Below are 24,697 nucleotides of genomic sequence, written 5' to 3' on the forward strand. Positions count from 1 at the left end.
AAATCTAAGAGATGAATAAGATTCAGTCAGGCACAGGGGGAGGGCGGGAAGGGGAGGCATGGGAAGGGTTTGAAGCAGGGGCATGGAGAATGCGAAGCTCAGAGGCCAGAGCTCTCCGCATGTTAGAACTGAGGCTCAGGGAATGGAGTGTTGAGTGTGGGTGGGTGGGAGCCCTTGGCGCCTACACCAGTTGCTCAGTGCATCTCCTTGCAGTCTCCCTTCCTGGTTTGTGAGCTCCTACGGCCAAAGCTCACATCGCCTTTAATTCCACACACCCAGCACCCAGTTGGGCACTCAGCAGGGGCTCAATCCATGTTTGCCGAATGGAAATGAGAAAAGAGAACCCATGAGGGAGCCATCTTGGGTGGTCTTTTCATTTGCTTATACCTATGCCTTGAGAATTCTTAATCCTCTTGGGTATTCTTAACAGCCAAGTTCATTTGTCTGTTCAGAATTATCTGCCATGAATCCAGACTCCCATGAATGAGATGGTTCCGTCTGGGCCCATCAAGTTTCTGGTCCAATAAGGTGAATCCTGCTCTTGTGAGTCCATCTCTGGGTACCATTGGTGTCTGCAAACTTTCAGCCTTCAGTGTGCGTGTGGATGGATCATCTGGGGCGGGTGATGCAGATTCTGATTCAGCAGGTCTGGCCCGAGATTCTGCATTTTTAACAAGCTCCCAGGTGGTGCCAATGCTGCAGATGACTTGCACTTTGAACAGCAAGACGCTGGACAACATCACCCTTTTTCCTGGCCCTAATTGCAATGATGATTACAAAAGCAGGTTGGGGTCAGCTTCTGAAGGGCCTTGGATGCCAGGTTAAGGAGTCCAGGCTTTATTCTGGAGGCACCAGGAAGCTATAGAAGATTCCTGAGCACAGTCAGGGAGAGCTGATCAGGAGATGAACCCGGGAGCACGGGTTCCTGGGTGCTGGGGGGCGCTGGGCTGCTGCGGGAACAGGCGAGAGGTGCTAGGGCTGAAGCTCAGGCCGGGGCAGTGAGAATGCAGAGGGTGGAGGGTGTCCTGGGCTGAACTGTGTCCCCACCTGTCCTGTTCACGTGTCGAAGTCCTAACTCCCAGCACTTCAGAATGTGACTGTATTTGGAGATAGGGTATTTAAAGAGGTAATCAAGTTAAAAGGAGGTCACTAGAGTGGGCCCTAATCCAATATGACTGGTGTCCTTAAGAAGAGGAAATCAGGACACAGACAGACGCACAGAAGGAAGACCACGTGAAGACGCAGGGAGGAGACGGCCGTCTACAAACCAAGGAGGGAGATTTCAGAAGAAACTAACCCTGTCAAAACCTTCTAGCCTCCAGAACTGTAAGAAAATACATTGCTATTGTTTAAGCCACCCACTCTGTGGGACTTTGTTACGGTGGCCCGAGCAAACTAATAAATACAGAAGGGATGGATTTAAGAGGATTATCCAGGTTGTCAATCATTTGGATGGCATGGGAGGGGGACTATAGGATTACGTACAGATGATTTGGAAAGTGGGAAGGCCTGGGAAGAGAAGGTGCCAAGAATAGAAACAGGAGCTGGGGCAGAGGGAGGAGCAGGGCTGGGGGAGGAGGGAGTTGGACCACGTTACCTGGGAAGTGACACTGGGCCCTCGGGAGGTGCTACCCAGGAGGCTTTAGGAAATAAGGCTGGTGGTGCTTGGGATCAAAACCAGGCGCTCGGCGGTTGAGAAGGAAGAGAATAGTCCTGTGTCAATCGGGGCCCTTCATTTTAAACAATCAAAGCTGGCTCGGCCTAACTTAAGCTGAAATGACTGTATTGCAAAGGTTTCTGGAGGCTCAGAGCAGCGATGTGAAGTTTCCAGGCCAGACTTGGAAAGTGAGCTGGGGGCAAGGGATGCTGATCAGCAGGAGTGTGCTGCAGGGGCTGCCTGTGAGGACTCTCAGGACTGCGGGGCTCCCAATGCCACCTCCTGCTCATGAGTCAATGCAGCAGCCTCCTGAGAATTGAAGTCCTGGGGGAGCATCCTCTGGCCCAAGCCTAGTCACATGTCTGCATCCTCGCCCGCCCCCGGAGGAGGTTTCCAGTGGGAGGTGCCTCTCCTTCCCTGGAAGGTTAAAGGTGGCTGCATGCTCCTCGATACTCCTTCCATGCAGAATTGGGCTCTATTTCTCTTCCCTTGAACAGAGGCCGGGCTGTGACTGCTTTGGCACATAGGATACAGTGGAAGTGACACCATGCCAGCTCTGGGCCCAGACTTTAAGAGAACTGGCAGCTTGTGCCTCAGTCTCTGGGAGCCCTGAGCCACTCTGTAAGAAGACTGATGAGAGAGACTGCATGGAGAGGCCCTGAGGTTACTTGGAAAAGGGAGAAGGGCCCAGTACAGCCCAGCCTTCCAGCCGGCCCTGCCAATACCCCAGTGTTTTAGAATGAATGTGGGATTTTGCTTTTATTCAGGCATGGTGAGGCCAACAGGTCAGGAGATGACTGTCACTGAAGACAGTTGGTTACTCACAGTTCCCAGGAGGAGGGGGCGCGCCATGCCACGCAGGGCCACATGGGGAAGCCCCTGGTCAGTCAGGAGGCAGAGGCAGGGAGGGCAAAGCCCGGGCCACAGACTTTGCTGTGGTTTTGGCAGAAAGGAAAAGGCAAGATAGGGCAGACAAGCTGAACAGGGTTAGGATTGGCTGGTTTGATCGATTTCACTGAGTTCTGGGCCATAGGGGTGGTCCTTAGCTGTCCAGTACCTGGGCGGGATGATTTAGAACACAGAGACAGTATCCTGGCCCGTAGGAGCTGATACAAGGAGCTGATACAAGGATACAAGGAGGTGGACGATGGTGGTTATGGACTCAGGATTGGTTTGCCTATCAAGGGGGTGCTCACAGGCAAGTTGTTTGCTATTTCTAGGAATGAACTAGCCCTAGGAGGGACAGTCCCTCCCCGGGTCTGCAAGGCCCCAAGATGTCAAAGCATCAAAAAATACACAAAATTAAAAAATGTAATTAATATACCCAGCAATGTGAGTGAAACCATCTTGGACCCTCCAGTCTACCCTCTGCCACCAGCTGACTCTTCCCCAAGCCTCACGCAGCAGAGAGGAGCAGTCCTGCTGTGTTCTGTCCACATTCCTGAGCCGCAGAATGGTGAGATACAGTCACAGGAAATTGTTGTTTTAGAACCATTAAGTTTTGAGGCCATTTGTCAAGCAGGTATAGATTTCTGGAAACTCCCCCTATCCCCAAACGACTCACCCATTAGCAGATTCCTTCCCAGCCTCAGAAGGGACCTGGGAAATATATTCCATTACTGGTTAAAGACGTGACTCCTGTCAACATGTAATGAGCTTTTTACCCTCATTATAAAGATGAGGAAACTGAGGTTCAGGGAAGGAAAGTCATTTAGCCAAGGTCACACAGTTCAGATCCAGGTCTGTCAGATTCCAGCATCCAGCCCCTCCCACTGCACCAGCTGTCTCCTGGTCAGCCTGTCCGTGGAGCCCCCACTGGAGCTGGGAGATACTTAGGGGTGGTCTCCAAGCCAGGCCCCTGTGAGGCTGGGAAGGAGTCTCACCCACCCCTCTGCAGATACTCCCCGTCTTTTCCCGCACAGCCTCTCATCAGGAGCTGGGCTGGAACTGCTGCTTCCAGGCCCTGGGAGGCTTCCAGCGCATCCCCACTGCATCCTCGCTGAGCCTGTGCCATCTTCCCTTCATCCCAGCGCTCCGGGCTCCAGGTGTATCAAAGCCCCAGCGCTGCGTGAAGTTCAGGTTCCAACACATCTCAGCAGGCTTTGTGAATACATTAGTTTTATTTTCCCCTAACATGCCACAGGGGTGAGGGAAAGGGAGGGGACACTGGAACTCAATATGCAAATGTATGCAGATCGCATCTAAATGAGGGTGTCGCAGGATTAATGGGAAAAACAGGCAATCAGAGCAGGCCCGGCCCAGCCCGCAGCCCTGGGGCTCTGCAGCGGCGCAGTCGGAAATGGCTCTCCGGGGAGGGTGTCTTGGGCTCTCTTTCAGAGCCTGTTCTTTGAAGCAATGTCTCTGCAGCACAGGGGAAGGAAGAGCTGCGGAAATTGGTTCTGGATACTTCCTGACAAAGTGTTCTCAATTGCTTCAACTATGTTGGGGGTGGGTGGGGAGAGGGGGTGGAATCTCTGAACTTCTCTCAGTCAACACAGCCAGCAGTGGCTGTCCCCATCAGTGATTTCTAAACTAAGCAAGCTTACTAACAGCCACTTCCAGACCCCACAGACTACTGCATCAGAATCCCTTGAGAATCTTTGTTTTTTTTTAAAGTCCCCAGCCTGGGGAAACACTGATGCAAACCAGGGGTTCTTAATCTGGAGTCTCCTACATGTTCCAGTGAGCCCTGTACAGCAGTCTTATTAGCCCTGGCTACATATTAGAGTCGCTGGGGCTTTAAGAAAAACCCAGTGCTCAGGCTGCACCCGCCTAGGCCAATTAAGTCAGAATCTAAAGGGAGAGAGAGGGTGAAACCCAGGCATCAGTAGTCAAAAAACATTCCAGGTGATTCCAACGTGCAGCCAAGTTTGAGAGGTCTTGCTAAATAGATATTCTGGTAGGACACTTGCTATACTCGGGCTCTCTTTGGGGCTATATTGAGCTCCAGGCCCACCACCCCATGCAAACTTCAGGAGACTCTCCTTCCAGGAAGGGGACTACAGTCAGGATTGATGAGCAGCTGTTATGCACTGATACAACAGGGTCAGTTGTAAAAATATTGCAATAGTTCCCTATCCATTTCTAACTGGTCCTGCTTTGAACTTTATTTTATTTTATTTCTTTTTTGAGACAGTCTCACTTTGTTGCCCAGGCTAGAGTGAGTGCCGTGGCGTCAGCCTAGCTCACAACAACCTCAAACTCCTGGGCTTAAGCGATCCTACTGCCTCAGCCTCCTGAGTAGCTGGGACTACAGGCATGCGCCACCATGCCTGGCTAATTTTTTCTATATATATTTTTAGTTGTCCAAATAATTTATTTCTATTTTTAGTAGAGACGGGGTCTTGCTCAGGCTGGTCTCAAACTCCTGACCTCGAGTGATCCACCCGCCTCGGCCTCCCAGAGGGCTAGGATTACAGGCATGAGCCACCACGCCAGGCCCTCTGCTTTGAACTTTATGAGCACCCTAGTGTCCCAGCACCACCTGCCCCCACCCATCCCCCAAAACCTCTGGACCAAATCAGTTCTGATTTGTGAGGGCTCCTGAGGTCCCAGTTGTTAAATCTTTGAACATCACCCCCAGCTATACTATTGTGGTGAGGAGCATCAGCTTGGTAGTCAGAAAGACCTCATTTTGGTACTCACGGTGTGACTTTGGACAAGTGGCTTCATCTCTCTGAGCCTCAGTTTCCACATCTGGAAGTGGGGTCAAAAGCCCTCCCTCTCCATGTAGGGTGAAGAAGCTGCACCAAAGCAGAAGTGTCAGACTTGAGCAAGCCTCAGAATCGCTTGGCTGGCTTGTTAAGACAAAGTTTGCTGGGCCCCTCCCTAGCGTCGCTGATTCAGTAGTGCTGGGGTGGGGAGCAGGTGAGAGGATTCAGGTTTCTCCCATCCAAGTAGTAACAAGGCCCGACCCTGCTTAGCTTCCGAGATCAGAGGAGATCAGGTGCGTTCAGGGTGGTATGGCCATAGACAGGATTCAGGTTTCTAACAAGTTTCCAGGAGCTGCGGTTGATTCTGGTCTTGGGACTACTCTTTGAGAGCCACTGAACTGGAAGACGCATGAGAAAGCACGCTGAGCCAAGAGTAGGGGCTCAACCTAGACTTGGAAAAGTGTCAAAATATGTCTCCAGCTGCCCTGTGTGCTGTGTGTACTCCCTCCTCTGAGCCACTGCGGAATGTGGGGATTAAGGCGTCTCCCCACCTCCTCCCCATTGTGAACGGGACCAGATTTAGACCTTTAGGGGTTGTGATCACTGAAAATATGGTGCCCTTCCCCATCTGTCATCCAAAGTAAAACAACAACACCAAACCTTGACATGACTATATAAGGAAGTCCAACAGAGAACTGGTTTTTCCCATGCTGGCTATTTTGAGGATTTTTGTCAAATATCAAAACAATCTTTTAAATGTGTATTTTGGGACTGCACCTGCTTTGCTGGGACCCTAAGTGTATTCTTACCTGCTAGTGGGCAGTCCCCTGCCAAAGGCACTGGTCCCAGGCCCACCCTTTCCCTCTCCATTCCTGCATCTCTGCTTCCACATCACTGGCCCTTCTTGTAGACAGGAACCTCTCACCTTAAATAAAATTCAGCTTGACTGTTCTCTGCCCCTTCCAGCTACTTCACTTTTATTTTCCTTTTTTATGCCGCGCCCCGCCCCCACACTTTTTTTTTTCAACAAAGCCCAGCCAAATACCTCACAGCTGTTCCCGCTGTTGGGTCCCCGGCTTAACTCCTCCAGCTGGGCTCCTAGGCAGCCACCCCTCCCTGCCCCCAGACCTCGTCCCACCGACTTCCTTCTTGCCAGAGCCAGTGATCTGATCTTAGCACGGGATTTGGAGTCAGAAGGCCCAGGCTGGAGCTCTGTCACTCACTAGCTGTGTGACAGTGAGCAACTTAAAGCACTTCTCTGGGCCATCACTTTGAAAATGGTTCACAGCCTCTGCTTCCTATGAATACCAAGGGGTTCTGAAAGCTCTGATTCAGATAGGATGTTAAGAGGATCCCCCATATGGTGCAGATCAGCTGTGACTGTGCATGACCGCACTGGATGAAGTCAAGTCCCCCCAACATGCGTTGACTAGAATCTTCACAGACCTAGGCAGCTGGGGACACCCGCAGAACCCGTGGTAGAAAGATCAGGGTGCTGGTGTCAGATCTGGGTTGAGTCCCCGGTCTGCCTCTTGCTAGGTGTGTGGACTTGGGCAAGCCCCTGAGCCTCGGTTTCCTCACCAGTAAAATGGGATCTTGAATGCTGAGTTGCAAAGTGAAGGTGAGAACCCTGGAGTAACGGAATCATTATAGCTAAGTGGTGTTTCCCTGTGTACCTACTATGTGCCAGGCACTGTGCTGAAAACTTGCAATGCATAATTTCATTTCATTCCCACTACAGCCTTTTGAAGTGAGGACTTTTCATTTCTCTCCTTATAGATGAGGAAATGGAGGCAGAAAGAGGCAAAATGACCTGCCTAAAGTCACACGGCCACTAAATGGTAGGGACTGGAATTTGAACCCAGGAAGTCTGATTCTAAAGTTTATGCTCTGTGATTTCCCTACCAAAGGTGCTCAATACAGATAAGTGGGAGGCATGACTTAGTATTAACAAGGACTCTTAAGAGTCAGCATGGGAATTGCCACCACCCCGGGGCTAGGGATGGTTGGTGTGTTTTGTGGGTGGGGGGTGGATACTTGAGTGATGCTCTCCCCTGGGGCCATGTCTTGCGTACACACACCTTTCTGCTTCATCCCAGACCCAAGTGTCTTCTCCACATCCTGCCAGGGCTTCTCTAGCCTGCGGCCCTCCCCTCTCTGGCGGTTTGGGAGGAACAGGCTTGGAGTTCCCCCATCCAAATAGAGGGAGAGATTCCTCATCTTGTGAGGCTGACCCCGATCTGGGGGCCTGGAGTTACTATTAATAATAGTGGCCTACAGGGCTGTGTCATCCAGCCGTATGACTCAGGGCTCCAGGGTCAGCCCCCTTCCCCATCGTAATAGAACCACTACTGCAGTGAGGGGCTCAGAGTCTAAGCTATGAATCTGGTCAGGGTTGTGGGGGGAGCCCACCTGAAGTTATATTCGCCTCTCCCAGGGCCTTGGCTAAACTCTGTGTGGTATTGGAAGGAGGGGCAGGGGGAAGCTGGAAAGGGGATGTGGTAACCAGAACCACTTCCTGCCATTGCCGTGTTGAAAGCCAAGCTCTCCCCAAGTTCCCCTTGATGGGGGGTGGCGAGCAAGGGGGGTAAAGGAGGAAGTTGGGAGGGGTAAGAAAAGGAGCGTTCTTGGATTGACTCCAGGAATCAGGCTCTGGGGTTCCTGGCTCTCTCCCTGCTCCCCAGCTGGGAAAAACAGCTGGCTGTCCGGAAGGTGGTCACAATTAGAGCAGCAGCAAGCACTTACTACCGTGTGCCAGGCACTGTATATCTGCTAACTCTTTGACCCTTCCAATAACCCCGTGAAGGAAGCACTATGATCACCCCCATTTTACAGATGGGTAAACCAAGGCACTGATGTGTCAATTGCCCAGGTCACACAGCAAGTCTGTGGCAGAGTTTTGAATTTAGGTAGCCTGGCTGTAGAGTGCAGGCTCATAGCCACCACTCCTTATTGCCCCCCACACTCTGTTTCTGGCTTGTTCTGTGAGCACTCTGGACCTCAGTTTCCTCATCTGCACTATAGGAATAATGGGAATAGGTAAGTAGACCTCCCTTTAGTAATGCTTGTCTCTCTGGTAATTAATTACTCATCCTGTCTTTCCCCTATTGGACTGTCAGTTTCATAAAGACTGGGATGCAGGCTCTCTTGGTCACTATGGTACTCCCAGTTCTAAGCACAATGCCTGGCCCATAAAACCTCAACAGACATTTGTTGAGAAAATGGTTTTTAAAGGCTTGAAGATCATCATCAATGGTTTGAATGCCCAATAAAAGCTTTGGATCCTTTACATAGAAAAATCAACATATACCAGTGGTTCTCAACAGGGGGTAAGCCTGCCCCTCCCACTCCCCCAGGGTACATTTGGCAATGTCTGGTAACATTTCTGGTTGTCACAACCAGCAGGGGGAGGTGCTCCTGGCATCTGGTGGGTAGAGGTCAGGGATGCGGCTAAACCTTGCACAATACACAGGACAACCCCTCAAAACAAAGACTTATCTGGCCCCAAACATCCAAAGTTCCAAGTTTGAGAAATGTGATGTATATACATAGATATGACATATTTGGTATCATTGATGGCAAGTTGGGGGTAGTTCATGGATTCTCGTAAAGCCCATGTCTCCAGCCCATGTCTCCCCTGGATTGGAGAATCTCTTCCTCTGTTTCCCTCTCTAAAAATCACATTGCTTTATGATCCACACTCCCAAGTCTAGAATGGAGTTCTCTCCTGGGTCCCTTGTCCTAGCCTCTGATTCCCCAAAGGCCTGGGCTTCCTCTCTTCTCTTCAGTGGGTAGCAGCAAATTGGAGGAGAAGGTTTCAAGTCCTCCCAACCCTCACACCGCCCCATCTCATCCACCTACCCCTCCGCTATACTCTGGTCATCTCAGTTCCCTGTACATGGTAATAAATATGAAAAGCTTCAGAACCAGGCAGCTCTAGGCTTGAGTCCTGGTTCTGTGTATTAACTCCCTATGTGATCATGGGCAAGTTCATTAACTGCTCTGAGCTTGCTGCCTATTCTGAAAATGGGAGGGGTACTCACTAAACCTACCTCATAGATGGTGAGGGTGAAATGAGAGGCTTACAGAGAGCTTATCACAGTGCTCAACACAGTAAATCTCAAAAAATGCATCATTATTATGGCTCAGAGGGAAGTGACTTGCCCAAGGTCACATAGCTGGGAAATGGCAGAGCAGGGACTGAAATCCAGGACTGCATGAATCCAAAGCAGATGTTCAGTAATTAGCTAACTTTAGAGCTTCACTTTTTCAATAAAGGAAGTCAATTGTCTCCAGCTCACAGACTTATTTATTAGATGAGCATAGAAAGTCTCTGGTACATAGTAGGCCCTTTAAATACAGCTTGTTGGGCCAGGCATGATGGCTCACAACTGTAATCCCAGCACTTTGGGAGGCTGAGGCAAGAGATCGCTTGAGGCCAGGAGTTCAAGACCAGCCTGGGCAGCATAGCGAGACCTCATCCCTACAAAAAGTAAAAAAATTAGCCAGGTGTGGTGGTGCATGCTTGTAATCCCAGCTAGATGGGAGGCTGAGGTGGGAGGATGCTTGAGCCCAGAAGTTTGGGGCTGCAGTGAGCTATCATTGTCCCACTGCACTCCAGACTGGACAGAGTGAGAACCTGTCTCTAAATAAATAAATAAACAAAATACAGCTTGTTGAATTGTTATCATTGATCTTCCCAAATAAGGCTTTGAAGAAGGTAAATACAGACCTGCCCCACACTGGCTGGCTGGGAAGAAGGGAAGGAGGGAGGCTGCAAATTATGGCTTAAGTGTGATGATTGGGGCTGCAGCTTTCACTGCATGGAGCAGGGCTGGAGGACTGAAAGGGCTCCCAGAGATCCTTTCCCCCTCACCCCACCCCAATGTGCAGTTGAAGAATCCAACGCCCAGAAAGGGGAAGGCATTTACTGCAGGTTACACTGAGGCTTGGAGCCCAAGACCCTGGTCTCCTGATTCCAACTTGGAATCATGATCTTGCACTCAATAATTAAAAGCAATCACTGCTGTCCACTGAGGACTGACAACATCCATGATACTAAGTATTTCATGTGTTTGATCTCATTTTATCCTCATATCAATTTAGAGGCAAAGGGCCCTTTTTCACAACTGAGGAAACAAATCCAGAGTGGTAGGACATTTGCTCGAGGGCCTGAAGGAAGAGAGAGGGTGAAGCCATGTCTGCCAGTTTCCAGATGCCACAGACTCTCCCCAGTACTGCCCTGAAGATTCAGCCTGCCCAAGACAGGGGGTGGCCCCGGTGGAATTCCCCAATTCCTGCCTAGTGGAGCCCACTCCTTCCGCCCCCAGATGGAGCAGGGAGAGGAAGCTGAGTCAAGGAAGGCTCTGGGGGAGGGGAAAAGAGGACGGAGCCAGGCAGTGTGGGGGTGGGGAGAGGTGGCTAGATTCAGAAAGAGGTCTTAGGGGGTCTTCCACCCCTTTACCTTGGCTGAGCACTTGGGGCTTTGAGATTGAGGGCTGGGGGAGTCCTCTAGCTCACTCCTCTCCCTCCCTTTCCTACAGTTCCCACAAGCTCTGCAGTTTGCAAAACCCAACCCCTCCCTTGAGGGCCTGCGGTTTCCTGCGGGTCTGGGGTCCTGCCTGACTTGGCAGTGGAGACTGTGGCGGTGGGGAGAGGAGAAGGTGGTGTAAGCCCTTTCTTTGCCTTCTCATGCTGGGGCTGCCCAACACACACACACACACACACACACACACACACACACACACACACACACACACACGCCATCCCCTGAGTCAGCACCCGCCTGGCGGCGGGGAGGGGTGGGGTCACAGTTACTAGCGCCTCCTTAAAGCCCCCACAAGGGCAGCTGTAGCCAGACACTGCTACCCTCACCATGAGTCCCTGGCAGCCCCTGGTCCTGGCACTCCTGGTGCTGGGGTGCTGCTCTGCGGCCCCCCGACAACGCCAGCCCACCGTTGTGGTCTTCCCCAGCGACCTGAGAAGCAATCTCACCGACAGGCAGCTGGCAGAGGTAGGCAAACTCCCCAGACTAGAGTTGGGCAGGGCTGGCTGAGAAAGTGTTCAATGTCCCAGAGAGGGCATGGGGCCTCAGAGGAGATGCTTTAGGGGTGTCTTGGCAGTGATGGGCATATCTGGAGACTAGCGGTGTCCAGGGTTAGGCACTAGGGTGCTGTGGAGGCTCTGGGCAGTGACGGCCAGGAATGGGCAATGGCGGGTTCCTAGGTGGGAAACGGGAAATGGCATGGAGTGGGGGAAGCATGGGCTGGGGGCGAACAGGGAGTAAGCCCTGGGGAACTGTGGGGTAGGCATGGGCCAGAGGCATCCAAGGGTGGGAAGGAGCTGAGGATGTCTAAGGAAGGGAGACTCTTGGGTGGGCAGAAAGCACTGGTGTCCTGGGTTTAATGCTTTGTTGCTAGTCCCTGAGTGCCTGGAGGGGTGAAGTCCTGGCCCAGTAGGGCAGAGAAAGGGGGTCAGGGTTCTAGGAAGTCTCTGCCCCTCCATCCACAGGAATACTTGTACCGTTATGGTTACACTCGTGTGGCTGAGATGCGCAAGGAAACGCTGTCCTTGAGGTCCTCCCTGCTGCTGCTCCAGAAGCACCTGTCCCTGCCCGAGACCGGGGAGCTGGACAGCACCACCCTGGAGGCCATGCGTACCCCACGCTGCGGAGTCCCAGACGTGGGTAGATTCCAAACCTTCGAGGGCGAACTCAAGTGGCACCACCACAACATCACATACTGGTGAGCGGCCGGGCCCCGCGGGGCGGCGAGGTGGGGCGAGGAGGCTGGTCCTGGTGAGCGTGACGGTAAACGGGTCCCCAGGTTTCACCACTTCATGTGGAATCTGGGGTGAGTGGCTCCACCTCTGAGCCTCCCTTTCCCCTTCGGGGAAATGGGCTTCGGAATCCAAGTCCTCCTGCCGGGAGGTTGAGAGGGTCTAAACAGAAAAAGTGCGCCTGAAAGAGCTTTCTAGATGGAAGTGTGGACCGCAGGGAGCATCGTGTATGCAGAAGTCTCTGAGACTTGGGGCGTCCCTGTTGCCCTGCTCCGACCTCTCACTTCTGACCTCTTTCCTTCCTCTTTTTCCCCACAGGATCCAAAACTACTCGGAAGACTTGCCGCGAAGTGTGATCGACGACGCCTTTGCCCGCGCCTTCGCGGTGTGGAGCGCGGTGACACCGCTCACCTTCACTCGCGTGTACGGCCGGCACGCCGACATCGTCATCCAGTTTGGTGTCGACGGTGAGAGCGAGCGCGAAGGGGAAAGCCAGGAGTCCTGGCCGGGGTCAGGGGAGGGAGGAAGGACCACGGAGAGTGTGGAGGAGGCTTTCTCTTGCCCGCCCCAGCAGCCCTGGCGGCCGCTCGCTGTAAGGTACCCGCTCCTGCCGGTCGGGGCACGGCGCCAGGGCGCAAGGATTGGAGAGCTTCGCGCAGGCGGGATTTCAGCGCGCACTGAGTTGGCGCCCTTGAGCAGAGCACGATCTGCGCAACAGTACTCGGCTAACTCCGTTCCTTTCCACCTGCTTCTTCAGAGCACGGAGACGGGTATCCCTTCGACGGGAAGGACGGGCTCCTGGCGCACGCCTTTCCTCCTGGCCAAGGCATTCAGGGAGACGCTCACTTCGACGATGCAGAGTTGTGGTCGCTGGGCAAGGGCGTTGGTGAGATCCTGAGCCAACCCGTCCCCCAATTCCCCTCCCTTCTTACACCCATCACCAGCTGCCCTGACCCTGTTCCCCCTCCTCCCGCAGTGGTTCCGACCTACTATGGAAACGCAGACGGCGCCGCCTGCCACTTCCCTTTCATCTTCGAGGGCCGCTCCTACTCCGCCTGCACCACGGACGGCCGCTCAGATGACACACCCTGGTGCGGTACCACTGCCAACTATGACACCGACCACAAGTTCGGCTTCTGCCCCAGCGAGAGTGAGTGTGGGGGCGCGGCAAGGGGTGGGGGGCGCCCCCCACCCTTCATGGTCCCGAACCCTAGGTTCTAATCCCAGCTTTGCCACTAGAGCTATGTGGCCTGAAATTCACTCTTCCTCACTCTGGGCCCAGTTTTCCCATCCTGGAGTGAGGAGAGGAGGGATGAACTGCAGACGGTCCGTGAGTTAAAGGAGGGGTCGCACTTCGGGGTAATAACGTGGGTCTCCCCAGGACTCTACACCCAGGACGGCAATGCGGACGGGAAACCCTGCCAGTTTCCGTTTATCTTCGAGGGCAAATCCTACTCTGCCTGCACCACAGACGGTCGCTCCGACGGCTACCAATGGTGCGCAACCACTGGCGACTACGACAAGGACAAGCTCTACGGTTTCTGCCCGACCCGAGGTACCTCCGCCCCGCCTACCAGATTAAGCCCCGCCCTCTCATCACGCATTGGTCCCCGAAACGTGGCTCTTCCGCCCATCAGTTTGACTCTCCACTGTCATTGGTCCTTAGGACCGCCGTGACTCCGCCCACCTTCTCCACACGCCCACCCACTCCCGAATCCTATTGCCCCCGCCCCATCCACCAAGGATGCTCAGCCCTCTGCCTCTTCCTTGGTCTGGACTCCCAGGCCCCGCCCACTAGTCTGGCCTCGCCTTCGCCGTGCTCCACAGCGCCCCCTAGGCTTTTAGAATAGGCCACAAAGATTCTCCAGCTCCTAGTTTGGCCCACCCTGGCTTCTCATGGGACCCACACACCCGGCTCACCCAAGGCCCTGGGTCTCCCCAGTGGACTCCACCGTGATCGGGGGCAACGCGGCCGGGGAGTTGTGCGTCTTTCCCTTCGTCTTCCTGGGCAAGCAGTACTCGACCTGTACCAGCGAGGGCCGCAGCGATGGGCGCCTCTGGTGCGCCACCACCTCGAACTTTGACAGAGACAAGAAGTGGGGCTTCTGCCCAGACCAAGGTGGGCCGGGTTCCGGGGCTGCGGGGCTGGGGGCTGCGGCCGCGGCAGCGGTGGTGGGGTGGCTAGGGCTAGGGGCTCGACCTGGCGCTCACGTCTCGGGCTTCCTTTTCCCTCCAGGATACAGCCTGTTCCTCGTGGCCGCGCACGAGTTCGGCCATGCGCTGGGCTTAGATCACACATCAGTGCCAGAGGCGCTCATGTACCCCATGTACCGCTTCACCGAGGAGCCCCCGCTGCATGCGGACGACGTGAAAGGCATTCAGCATCTCTATGGTGAGGCCTTGGGGCAAGGATGGAAGGAGGAGAGGGAGGGGCATGGCTCTGTCATAGTACCCGAGAATGGGGGATTGGGGTTCGGGGATTGCAGGAGAATTGGAACCGCAGCGTCTATCTGGACGTAGAGCCCGGTCCCATCGCGCTGCCTGGTCAGTGCTTAGAGATAGTGATAAAGAACCCAGCCTCTAGAGAGACAGACATGGGTTCAAAAGCCAGTCCAGCCACTTCAAGTCACAAGCGGCCTGCCTGTGGTTGGGGAAGCAAGCTCCAACATCTGGAGTGAGGAAGAGAGTGTGTGCTAGAGGGGCGCTCACCGATAGGCTTTGGGGGGCACATGTTCTACGGGCACAGAGATATGCGGGAATAGGGAGTGTCTCATCCTGTGTCTCTTTAGGTCCTCACCCTGAGCCTGACCCACAGCCTCCAGCCACCACGACATCTGAACCGCAGCCCACGGCCCCCGCGACGGTCTGCCCCACCGGACCCCCCACTGCCCCCCCCTCAGAGCGCCCCACAACCGGCCCCACAGGCCCCCCCTCCGCTGGCCCCACGGGTCCTCCCACTGCCGGCCCTACTGCGGCCCCTACTGTGTCTTTGGATCCCGCAGACGATGCCTGCAACGTGAACATCTTCGACGCCATCGCGGAAATAGGGAACCGGCTACATTTCTTCAAGGATGGGTGAGGGGGCAGGGATGTGTGGATGGGGGGACTTAGAGGAGGGACTGCCTGTCCCTCCCAGCCCACTGGCCGTCGGTTCAAGTTCAGCGCCGGGTCTTTCCTTCTCCTGTCCTCAGGAGGTACTGGCGATTCTCTGAGAGCAGGGGCCACCGGCTGCAGGGCCCCTTCCTTATTGCCGACACGTGGCCTGCGCTGCCCCCCAAGCTGGACTCTGCCTTCGAGGAGCCGCTCAGCAAGAAGATTTTCTTCTTCTCTGGTGAGTTTTCCCCTCTCTCCCTCCGCCGCCCGCTCAATCCCCAGCAGTTGAGACCCATAATTTAGAAACCATCGTGTGCGTATTAGGAAAAGGCGCTCCGTGGCGGAGGCAATTTCGCACATTTATTGGGGGCCGAATTCCAGTTCCCCTCCTCGCCATGCCCTTGCGTAACCATCCCCAGCGGCTCTGCCCCTTGGGCACAGAGACTGCGGCACGCTGGTCCAGGAAGGGCCTTGCTGGGATCTTCCTCCTCACATTCAAGGAGAATGTGTGCCACCTCCGCTCCCCCAGACCGACGTGGCCCTTCTCCCCTGCACAGGGCGCCAAGTGTGGGTGTACACAGGCGCGTCGGTGCTGGGCCCGAGGCGTCTGGACAAGCTGGGCCTGGGCTCGCAGGTGACCCACGTCACGGGGGCCCTCCCGCGCGGCGGGGGTAAGGTGCTACTGTTCAGCGGGCAGCACTTCTGGAGGTGAGAGCCACCGCGGCTGCCGGCAGGGGGAGCCCGGGCGCCATCCACCCGCCCGCAGGCTCAGCACCTGTCTCCTCGCCTCCTGCCTGCAGGTTCGACGTAAAGACGCAGACGGTGGATAGCAGGAGCGTCACGTTGGTGGACCAGATGTTCCCCGGGGTGCCTTTGAATACGCACGACATCTTCCAGTACCAAGGTGAGGGCTGAGGACGCAGGCAGGGGAGAGTTCCTTCATGAGACACCATGCTAGGCTCCCCTGCCCTAGTGATTGGTCAAATTCTGAGTGAGAAGGAAAGAGCCCTTGGAAAATGAGGCAATGCCCCAGCACAGATAAGATCGCTGTAGATGCAGAGACGTTTTCTAGGTCACACAGGGAGTCAAGGGCACAGCCAGGACTAGGAACCAGATTTTCTGCCTCCCCGGCTGGAAGCTCTTTTCCCTCCAGTACAGGACACAGGTGGTTTGCACGGAGGCTCATTTCTTTATCAGACACTAGTCATCAAGTGTTTATAATGTGCCAGGCACGGTGCTGCCACTGGGGATACAGGGAGAGATAAGACAATTCCTAGCTGTGTGTCTTTGGGCAAGTCACTTGCCCAAAGGCTTCTCTTGGAGCCTCAGTTTCCCCATGTGTAAAATGGGGATGATAGCTGGAATTATACTTGCTTTCTCTTTCTCACCACTCACATCCAACCAGTTGACAAAGTCTGTTAACTCTATCACCAAAATCTTTTTTGAATCTGTCATTCTTTTTTCCATCTCCTTTGCAAACACCCAAGTCCAAACCATACTGGTTGTTCTATACCTTTAACGTATTCCCCGGGATTAGGGAGAGGGTAGGAGTGGAGGGTAATGGTTTTGGGAGTGACCCTAGACCTGTTCCAAGGTCAATGAAACTAACATTATCTGCCCCTGGCCCCCCTTCATGTCTCATCTCCTGTGCTACTCCTGTCATTTACTCTGCTCCACCCACACTGGCTGCTCTTTGAACAGATCAAGGTCATTCCTGGCTTAGGGCTTTTGTGCCAGTTGTTCCCTCTGTCTGGAAGGCTTTCCCCCCAGATTGTCACTGGGCTGCCTTCCTTTCATCCTTCAGGTCTCAGTATTAATGCCACCATTTCAGAGAGGCCTTCTCTGACCCTCATTATCTATTCACTCACTTGTTATTTCCTCCATAGCTTTCTACATTTTCAAAACCAATCTTTTATTTAAGGTGCTTGCTTGCTAATCATCTGTCTTGCCACACTACAGTATAAGCATCAAAAGGATTGAAATCATGCCTGTATTTTTTTCTGCTTTATCCCCAGTGCCTTGAACAAAGCACATAGTAGGTGCTCAATCAATACTTGTTGAATGAATGGATGGATTTCTCAACAAATGAGTGGTGAATGAACTGTTCTGAGCATTAAGATAGGTCATCCATTCATTTGTTAGTCTATCCACAAAATGCGTATGGAGTAACTACTGTGTGCCAGGCTCTGTGCCAGTGCTTTGGGCATCAAGGTCTGTGCCCTTCAGCGTCTCATATGCTGTGAAAACCTTGGAAAGTTCTAGAGAGGGCAGGAGGGATGATTGTCAAGATCTTGTTCCTATTTCTGTACATGTATGTAGGAGAATTGGAATGACCTCTCTCATGCCTGCCTGTCCCCTGCAGAGAAAGCCTACTTCTGCCAGGATCACTTCTACTGGCGTGTGAGTTCCCGGAATGAGGTGAATCAGGTGGACTTGGTGGGCTACGTGACCTATGACATCCTGCAGTGCCCTGAATACTAGGGCTTTCATCCTACTTCAGTGGTGCAGTACGGGTCTCTACCAAGAACATTCCTGATGGGGAAGGAGCCAGTTTGCTGGATACAAACTGGTATTCCATTCTGGAGGTCAGAGAGGAGTGGAGGTGGGCTGGGCCCTCTCTTCCCACCTTCCTTTTTTGTTGGAATGTTTCTAATAAACTTGGATTCTCTAACCTTTAGGAGCAGATTTCATTTATGCATGCATGCACATATGTATTTAACTGATAGAGTGCTTACTATGTGGCCAGGCAGTGTTCTAGGCACTTCATAAATATTAACATACTCAATCCTTCCTATTAGAAAGGTATGATGTGATTATTTCTATTTTATGGTTGAGGAAACAATCAATATATTTATTCACTCATCAAACATTTATTGAGCCCCTGTATGGAACAAGGCCCAGTGCTGTGCACTGGGGATAGAGAAATGAATTGGACTATGTTCCTGTACTTAAGGGCCTCTCAGTGGTCCTCAAACTTTAGCGTGCTTAAGGGTGCCCTCAGAGCTTGCATAAAGTACGGACTCCAGGCTCCACCTGCAGAGAGTCCAACTCAGTTACAAGGGTAATTCTGTGGCTGCTAGGAGTGGGATCATGCTTGGGGAGTGTGCAATGTGTGATCCTTTATTCTAGAATAATGGGGTGTGTGTGTGTGTGTGTGTGTGTGTGTGTGTATGTGATTCTATATGTTGTAGTTGAGGTCACGGAATGTTTCCTAGCCAACATGACATCTGAACTGGAACTGAATCAGGATTTTCTTCCTGTACAAGTGGGACAGTCTTCCTTAGAGGGTAAATTACCAAGAACCATTAAACCTAAACACATATCTACTTGCTCTAATATAATAAACATAAAAAAAAATCCACCTATCATAAATGTACATCTTAACAAGTTTTCACAAACTGAACACAGTTGCATAACCAGCACCCAGATCAAGAAACAAAACATTACCAGCACCCTAGAATTCCCCTTGCAATCACCACCTCTTCTCCCCAAGAGTTACCACCACGTTACTTTTTCTTTCTTTCTTTCTTTTTTCTTTTTTTGTAGAGACAGAATCTCATTACGTTGCCCAGGCTAGTCTCCAATACCTCAAGCAATCCTCCCTCTTTGGCCTCCCAAAGTGCTGGGATTACAGGTGTGAGCTACCTCCCCTGGCCTCCATTTTACTGTTGATGGGCATTTGGGTAGTTCCCAATTTGGGGCTACTATGAATAATACCCCTATGAACATTCTTGTAAATGCCTTTTGGTAAACATGGGCAGCCATTCCTTTTGGGTATATACCCAGGAGTAAAATCGCTGGGTTGAAGGATATGTGTATGCTCAGCTTTAGTAGATATGACCAAATCGTTTTCCAAAGTGGTTTTGCCTGCCTGTCTACACTCCCACGTGCAATGTATGGGAGTTTCCAGGATTTCTTGACTACACTTTTACTGTCACATGCTACATCTAATCCATCAGCAGGTCCTGATAGTTCCACTTCCAAAACTTACCTGGAATCAGATGACTGCCACCACTTTGGCTATCATCACCTCCCACTTGGGGGTCTGCAGGAGCCTCCTAATTAGGCTCCCAGCTGCCACGCTTGCCCTTCTGTAGTCAAGCCTTCACCCAGCAGTCACAGTGATCCTGTTAAAATATAGATCAGATCACATCATTCCCCTGCTCAAAAACTTCCAATGGCATCCCTTGTGGATTAGAAAAGAATCCAGGCTCCTCCCAAAGCCTTCAAAAGACCACATAATCTGCCCTTCTCTCCTCCCTCATCTTCTATCCCTCCTCTCTTCTCCACTCACTCTGTCCCAGGCACAGTGACCTTGCCCAGGACCTCCTCACCCCAGGGCCTCTGCATTTGCCATTTCTTTTGCCAGGGAACTCTTCCCCCAGATCTTTGCATAGTTGGCTCTTCTCATCATGGAGGTCTCAGTTTAAATATCACATCTTCTAGGAGGCCTTCTCAGACCACCCCCAATGCAGTCCTTTCTCCCATAATCCCATGACCCTATTTTTTCTTCTTAACATATAACAATCTCAAATTGTCTTACCTATGCGTTTGCTCACTCATGATCTTTCTTGCCTCTCTCTTCATTAGAATTTAAGCCCCATGTGGGCAGAAAGCCAGTCGATCTCATTCACTGATGTATCCACAGCACCCCTGTGCCTAGCACCATTGCCTGCAACACAAGAGTGCTATCAACATATGCTGAATGAACCAGTGAATGAGCCCCAGGTGTTTAGGCCACCCCAGCAGAGGTGGGTCCAAGCTCCAGGAGCCACACAATGGGGCCCCCGTTGTAGGGACGACACTCAGTGGCGGGTGGTCTCCTCAGGCCCTTCGGGTGGCATGGAGAGCCCAGGGCCTCCAAGGGAAGTGGCCGGATCCAGGGAACCTCTGCACAGCGGGCACTAGGACCCTGCGCGGCGCCGCGTCCGGCGGGGGGCGGCGGGCAGGCGGGGGTGGGGGGAATCCGCTCTTTCTCCCTCCTGGAGCCTGGCTGCGGCCACTTGTGCGATCCGGGCCCACACCGCGGCCGCCTGGCCCCTTTCCGCGCCATGAGCCGCAGGTTCACCGTCACCTCGCTGCCCCCCGCAGGGCCCGCCGGAACTCCGGACCCGGAGTCCCGCCGGCATTCGGACCCCCGCCGCCTCCCGGGGGAAGACGTCAAAGGTAGAGGCCGCAGGGGGCGGGGCCTGCCGGAGTGGGGCGGGACGAGAGAGGGGGCGGGACCAGCAGAGGGCGGGCCTTGTGCTGGAAGTGGGAGGGGCCAGGACTTGGGGTGGGGGGTCCCGGCCCAAGGCCAGAGAGAGGAGAGGGGCCGGGACCTAGAAGCGAGGACCCGGCCCACCGGAACGGAAAGCGTGAAGGGGGAGGGACCAGACTCCAGGTGGGCGGGGCCGCAAGGAAGAGGTGGGGCCAGGAGAAGAGTTGGGACCCGAGTAGAGGGGGCGGATCTTGTGATGGCGGGGCTGGGGTCCAGGCGGGGACTGGGCGGAAGGGCACTGAAGGGGCCGGGGCATCTCGAGTAGGGGGCGGGAGCGGAGGCGGCGAGACGGAAATAGGGAGAGGGAGGGCTGTGCGATTAAGGGGTGGGTCCAGAGCCAAGGGGAGGGGGTGGGACTAGGTCGGGTTGGGGGCAGGAGAGGGCGGGACAAGTGGGGAAGGGGTTGAGCAGGAGGATGGGATGGGAGTGGGCCAGGGTGGGGGGTGGGATCGAGGGCGGGAGGAAAAATCAGTCAGGGTTACTGAGGCAGGTGCGAGGTCAGCGGGTCATTTGTGCCTGGCGGATCCTCCAATCCTTTGCCTGTCAGGACAGCGCCCGGGGATCCGGCAAGGAGACGGGGGACAGGGAAGTTAGCGTGGATCCTGGGCAGCCAGACCAGGGAGGATCCCGTGGGGACTCCAATCCCGATCCTCGGGGACCCACTTAGCTCCCTCTCTGCTACAGTCCGGAAGGGTTGGGAGGAGCCAGCTCAGGCGGGGTTGGGGGCGTCTTCCTCGCGGGCCCAGTGGAGTGGTCTTGTCATGGACGCTCCACTCTGGGTACAGACAGAAGGGAGGCGGGGGGCAGGATCCCCTGGCCTCCGGTGGAGAAGTAGCATCCTGGCTGCATACACGGTCTCCTCGGCAGGGGGCACTTATCAGGGGTCTTCTCCCTAGCTCTGAGCCCCTCGGGTCTGGAAGGAACCAGGCGAATCGGCTTGGAGTGGCCCCAGCGCGGGGAGGAGGAAGAGCCTCCCCGGGCCGGCAGGGGCCGCTGCTGAGCCGCAGGTGAGCTTGCCCTGACCGACGCAAACCCAAGCGCCAAGAACCCTAGTTAGGGGTTTCTTTGGCGAACCTCCTCATTGCAGAGATGACCGAACTGAGGCCTAGACATCCGCACGCCTCCGACCTTCTCAACCGACCGCCTCCTGGACGTGGCCACTTGGATTTTTTGGGCTCCCTCTGCTCTGTCTTTCCCATAATCTCTCTGCTCCTTTTCTCATTTTCATGAATGGCTTTACCAGCCTTCCAGATTATAAAGTCGGAAATTCCGGAGCTATTTTCAGCCCCTCCTTTTCTCTTCCAGAAAATCCAACTGATCCTCACATCTTGGCCACTGACCTCCAAAACCTTTCCTGAATCTGGCCACATCTCTCCCCCTCTGTCACCATCACCCTGGTCCAAGCCTCTGATGTCCCTCTGATGTCCCTGACCACATCTTCCCACTGCCCTCCTGGTTTGCAGTCCTGCCCTAGCCATCCTCCACACAAGCTCCCATCTCCTGCACGATAAAGGCCAAGCCCTTTAGTCTGTCATTCTGACTCTCTTCTCATTTGCTCCTGGTGGACCTGTCCATGTTCATACCCTCACCCCCATCAGCCAGGGTAACTGCTACTTATTCTGTAAGTTATGGCTCATTTAACCTCTTCTGAAAATCTTTTTCACTTTCTCTCACTCCCAGGCAGAGGTAGTCATTCCTCTTCAGCTCACCCACTGCACCATTAGAGCACATGTCCCAATGGATGGCAGTTATTCACTTGTGTATCTCCTCCATTGGAGCATCTTAAGGACAGGGACCATATCCTTTTATCTTTCAGTTCTGAGGTCCAGGCCTAGAGCCTGGCACTTAGTAGGTGTATAATGCTCATCAGATGAGAGGGGGAGTGACTGTAGGCTCCTGCTTCTCCTACCCCTGCCTTCTCTCCTCCCACTCCCCATCCCCTGGCCTGGGAATAAGATGGCCCTATCTCGTGTTCCAAGGTGATTGCTCAGTCTTCCCATTCACACTCCCAAACTCCTGCACAGTTGAAGTAAAGCACAGCCCCCAGGCTTTGAGTATGCAGGTGTATGTGAGTCTGGAATGCTGTGCACTTGTGGCAGAGGCCATGCGTGTGTCTTGAGGGAGGAGCATCCCCCACTAGATCTGATGACGTGCAGGGTGGTCAGTGCTTATGTGTGTCACTGTATTGCCAGTGTGTTGATGGGCATGTTGATGTGTATATTTCTGTGTCTGTCTGTGAGTTGAGTGCCTGTGTGCATGAATGTATTGGAAGTTCTATCTAGAGAATGATTTGGGTGACTTTTAACGTCTTAAGCCCTGGGATAGCCTCAAGCACCTCATCTTTGGTAGATCACCCCGTGGGGAAGTAGACAAGGGCTCCCTAGGGGAGCCCAGCAGCTGGTGGTATCTTTTCCACAGCTGCTGTTGTGTCAGACCTCTGCCCCCTAGAGAGATGCTCTACTCCCACCTCATCCTCACCCAAGCCCAAAGGGAGGGATGACAGCATGTGTAAGACTGGGAAGGGCTGGAGGAGTTTTTACAGGTCACATATGTGTAAGCATCATCTTTTACTCTGTGCCAGCAGAGTTAGGTTTTCCCTTTGAGGTGCTTCCTGCTGCCAGGGGATCAGCTATAGATGAGAACACAACTTACAGGGAGCAAAAGAAGCAAGTCAGAGGTTGAGCCTCAAATCCACCATTAACCCTGGGCAGCAGCCCACAGGCCTCAGTTGCCTCACCCGTACCATGGGAAGATTGATGGTGACCTGGCTGAATAGAAGCGGACCTGGGAACAGTTGTTACAATTCTGAACTACACCCCTATCCATTTCTACCACCCCCCACTGTGCCTCAGTTTCTCAGGGAGGAGACAGGGCACTGGAAAGTGCCGTGGGCCTGGTAAGACTATCAGGAGTTGGGATGTGTTCCTGTGGAGAGAGAGAGAGCTGACTTAAGCTAGGACGATGGGGCAAGACCACGGTATAGCTCATCCGTGTTCTAGCTCAGGCTCTGTAATGTGACCTTGGGCACATTGCTTCCCTTCTCTGGGCCTCAATATACCCATCTGTAGTATAAAGGGGTTGAAAGGAAGCTATCTGAGGGTCCTTCTAGACATAAAAATGCTAGGATTTTTGGATGATCTAGAACAGTGAAACTCTCTGCCCCTCACCCCCCGAGACCTAAACCTCACGTTTCAGTCTCTCCATCTGTAAATTGGGAAGAATGATGCTGTTATCGGTATATATATCTGATCTGGAGATCTCCAACCTGCCCAAGAAGATTTCCCAGTTCCCTATCCTTGAGGCAGGACTCAGAACCTCACTGCCCAGTACCTCAGCCCAAGGTGAGCCCTAGGAATTTCCATGGCAACAAACTGGTTATGAACGGGGCTGCAGTTGCCATGGTGACAGGCTGCTCTCTCTCTCTCTCTCTCTCTCTCATCCCCCTCCTCTCCCCTCCTCTCCTCTCTTCTCAATGAACCAGAACGATCTGTAGGCCTCAGCTCTCCAGGTGGGGTGGGGGTGGGGGGTGGGTGCAGTGAGAAGGGGGTCCAGAATGGGAAAGAGAGAAGCTGGGCTGAGTCTGCAGGGGAATAGAGGGTTGTTGGGGTGCCATTGCCATGGCGACGGGGCTGCAGCCTGTTAATTAAGCCCCCGGTTGCCACGGAGACCATGGTGGTTGACGTGCTCTGCGGCGAGCCCTGTGTGTGTGGGGTGTGCTGTGCACCGGACTCATCAATTCAGTGCTAGGGGTTTGGATCTGGAGATGGGGCATACAGGTAGGGGAGAAGGGTGAAGTGGGGGGCTCAGGGCTTTGGCTCCAGGAGGCCAGAGCTGGGAGTGGGGAGTTGGGTTGTGGGGGTAATGCCATGCAGATGGGGACAGATAGGGATTGGGCCATAAGGGGGAACACTATGCCTACCTCCTGTGGAAAGAGGACCCAGTCAGGTGGCTCCAGCTTCTTCCAGATGGTCCCTCATGCCGGTTTCATAGATGGAAGCTCAGGCTGGAGGTCAGGGAGCTGGATTCTAGTCCTCAGTCTGTCACAAGTTCACCCCATGAAGAAAATTTGTACCTTTCCATTTTCCAGCCTCTGATTTCATGATAAGTGGCGGGTGGAAAAATAATTTATAAAGTCTCTTCCAGTTCCCAGATCCTGATACAAGGCGACAGCTTCCCAGAGCTTTTTTCTCTCTGAGAAACATAAGGTGGGAGGGGTATGAGCTTTAGAGATGCAGAGTTCAGAAATAGGACCTGCCT

At 53.6% G+C, this 24,697-nt stretch overlaps 2 protein-coding genes and 2 long non-coding RNA genes across 4 annotated transcripts in view; 2 read left to right on the top strand and 2 right to left on the bottom strand.

Moving 5' to 3' along the window:
* Nucleotides 1-3,793: 3,793 nt before the first annotated feature.
* On the bottom strand, nucleotides 3,794-6,150 carry LOC123622303. Its single transcript, XR_006729453.1, has 3 exons — nucleotides 6,120-6,150; nucleotides 5,303-5,400; nucleotides 3,794-4,018 (listed from the first exon to the last, which is right to left on the bottom strand). It is a non-coding gene; the product is annotated as an uncharacterized LOC123622303 (long non-coding RNA).
* Nucleotides 6,151-11,058: 4,908 nt separating this feature from the next.
* On the top strand, nucleotides 11,059-17,851 carry MMP9 (matrix metallopeptidase 9). The gene is made up of 13 exons (XM_045529054.1): nucleotides 11,059-11,323; nucleotides 11,821-12,053; nucleotides 12,406-12,554; nucleotides 12,845-12,973; nucleotides 13,064-13,237; nucleotides 13,469-13,642; nucleotides 14,030-14,206; nucleotides 14,324-14,479; nucleotides 14,877-15,162; nucleotides 15,279-15,418; nucleotides 15,738-15,888; nucleotides 15,981-16,084; nucleotides 17,543-17,851. The coding sequence occupies exons 1-13, from the start codon at nucleotides 11,186-11,188 to the stop codon at nucleotides 17,659-17,661; spliced, it is 2,130 nt and encodes a 709-aa protein (XP_045385010.1). The 5' UTR covers nucleotides 11,059-11,185; the 3' UTR covers nucleotides 17,662-17,851.
* Nucleotides 15,485-19,902, bottom strand: LOC123622570. The gene is made up of 3 exons (XR_006729547.1): nucleotides 19,724-19,902; nucleotides 19,172-19,307; nucleotides 15,485-16,167 (listed from the first exon to the last, which is right to left on the bottom strand). It is a non-coding gene; the product is annotated as an uncharacterized LOC123622570 (long non-coding RNA).
* Nucleotides 19,903-20,151: 249 nt separating this feature from the next.
* Nucleotides 20,152-24,697, top strand: part of SLC12A5 (solute carrier family 12 member 5) — a 38,922-nt gene continuing 34,376 nt past the window's right edge. The window contains exon 1 of the mRNA XM_045529051.1: nucleotides 20,152-20,346. Within this exon, the coding sequence (XP_045385007.1) occupies nucleotides 20,232-20,346 (115 nt within the window). The 5' untranslated portion in view covers nucleotides 20,152-20,231. The remainder of the gene's footprint in view (nucleotides 20,347-24,697) is intronic.

The sequence above is a fragment of the Lemur catta genome, chromosome 17 (assembly GCF_020740605.2).
Source record: "Lemur catta isolate mLemCat1 chromosome 17, mLemCat1.pri, whole genome shotgun sequence".
In the NCBI taxonomy this organism is placed as follows: domain Eukaryota; kingdom Metazoa; phylum Chordata; class Mammalia; order Primates; family Lemuridae; genus Lemur; species Lemur catta.

Coding starts and splice junctions, on each gene's coding strand:
- MMP9 (XM_045529054.1), top strand. CDS start 11,186: ATGAGTCCCTGGCAGCCCCTGGTCCTGGCACTCCTGGTGCTGGGGTGC. Junction 12,974..13,063: donor GTCGCTGGGCAAGGGCGTTG/GTGAGATCCTGA, acceptor CTCCTCCCGCAG/TGGTTCCGACCTACTATGGA. Junction 15,419..15,737: donor GAAGATTTTCTTCTTCTCTG/GTGAGTTTTCCC, acceptor TCCCCTGCACAG/GGCGCCAAGTGTGGGTGTAC.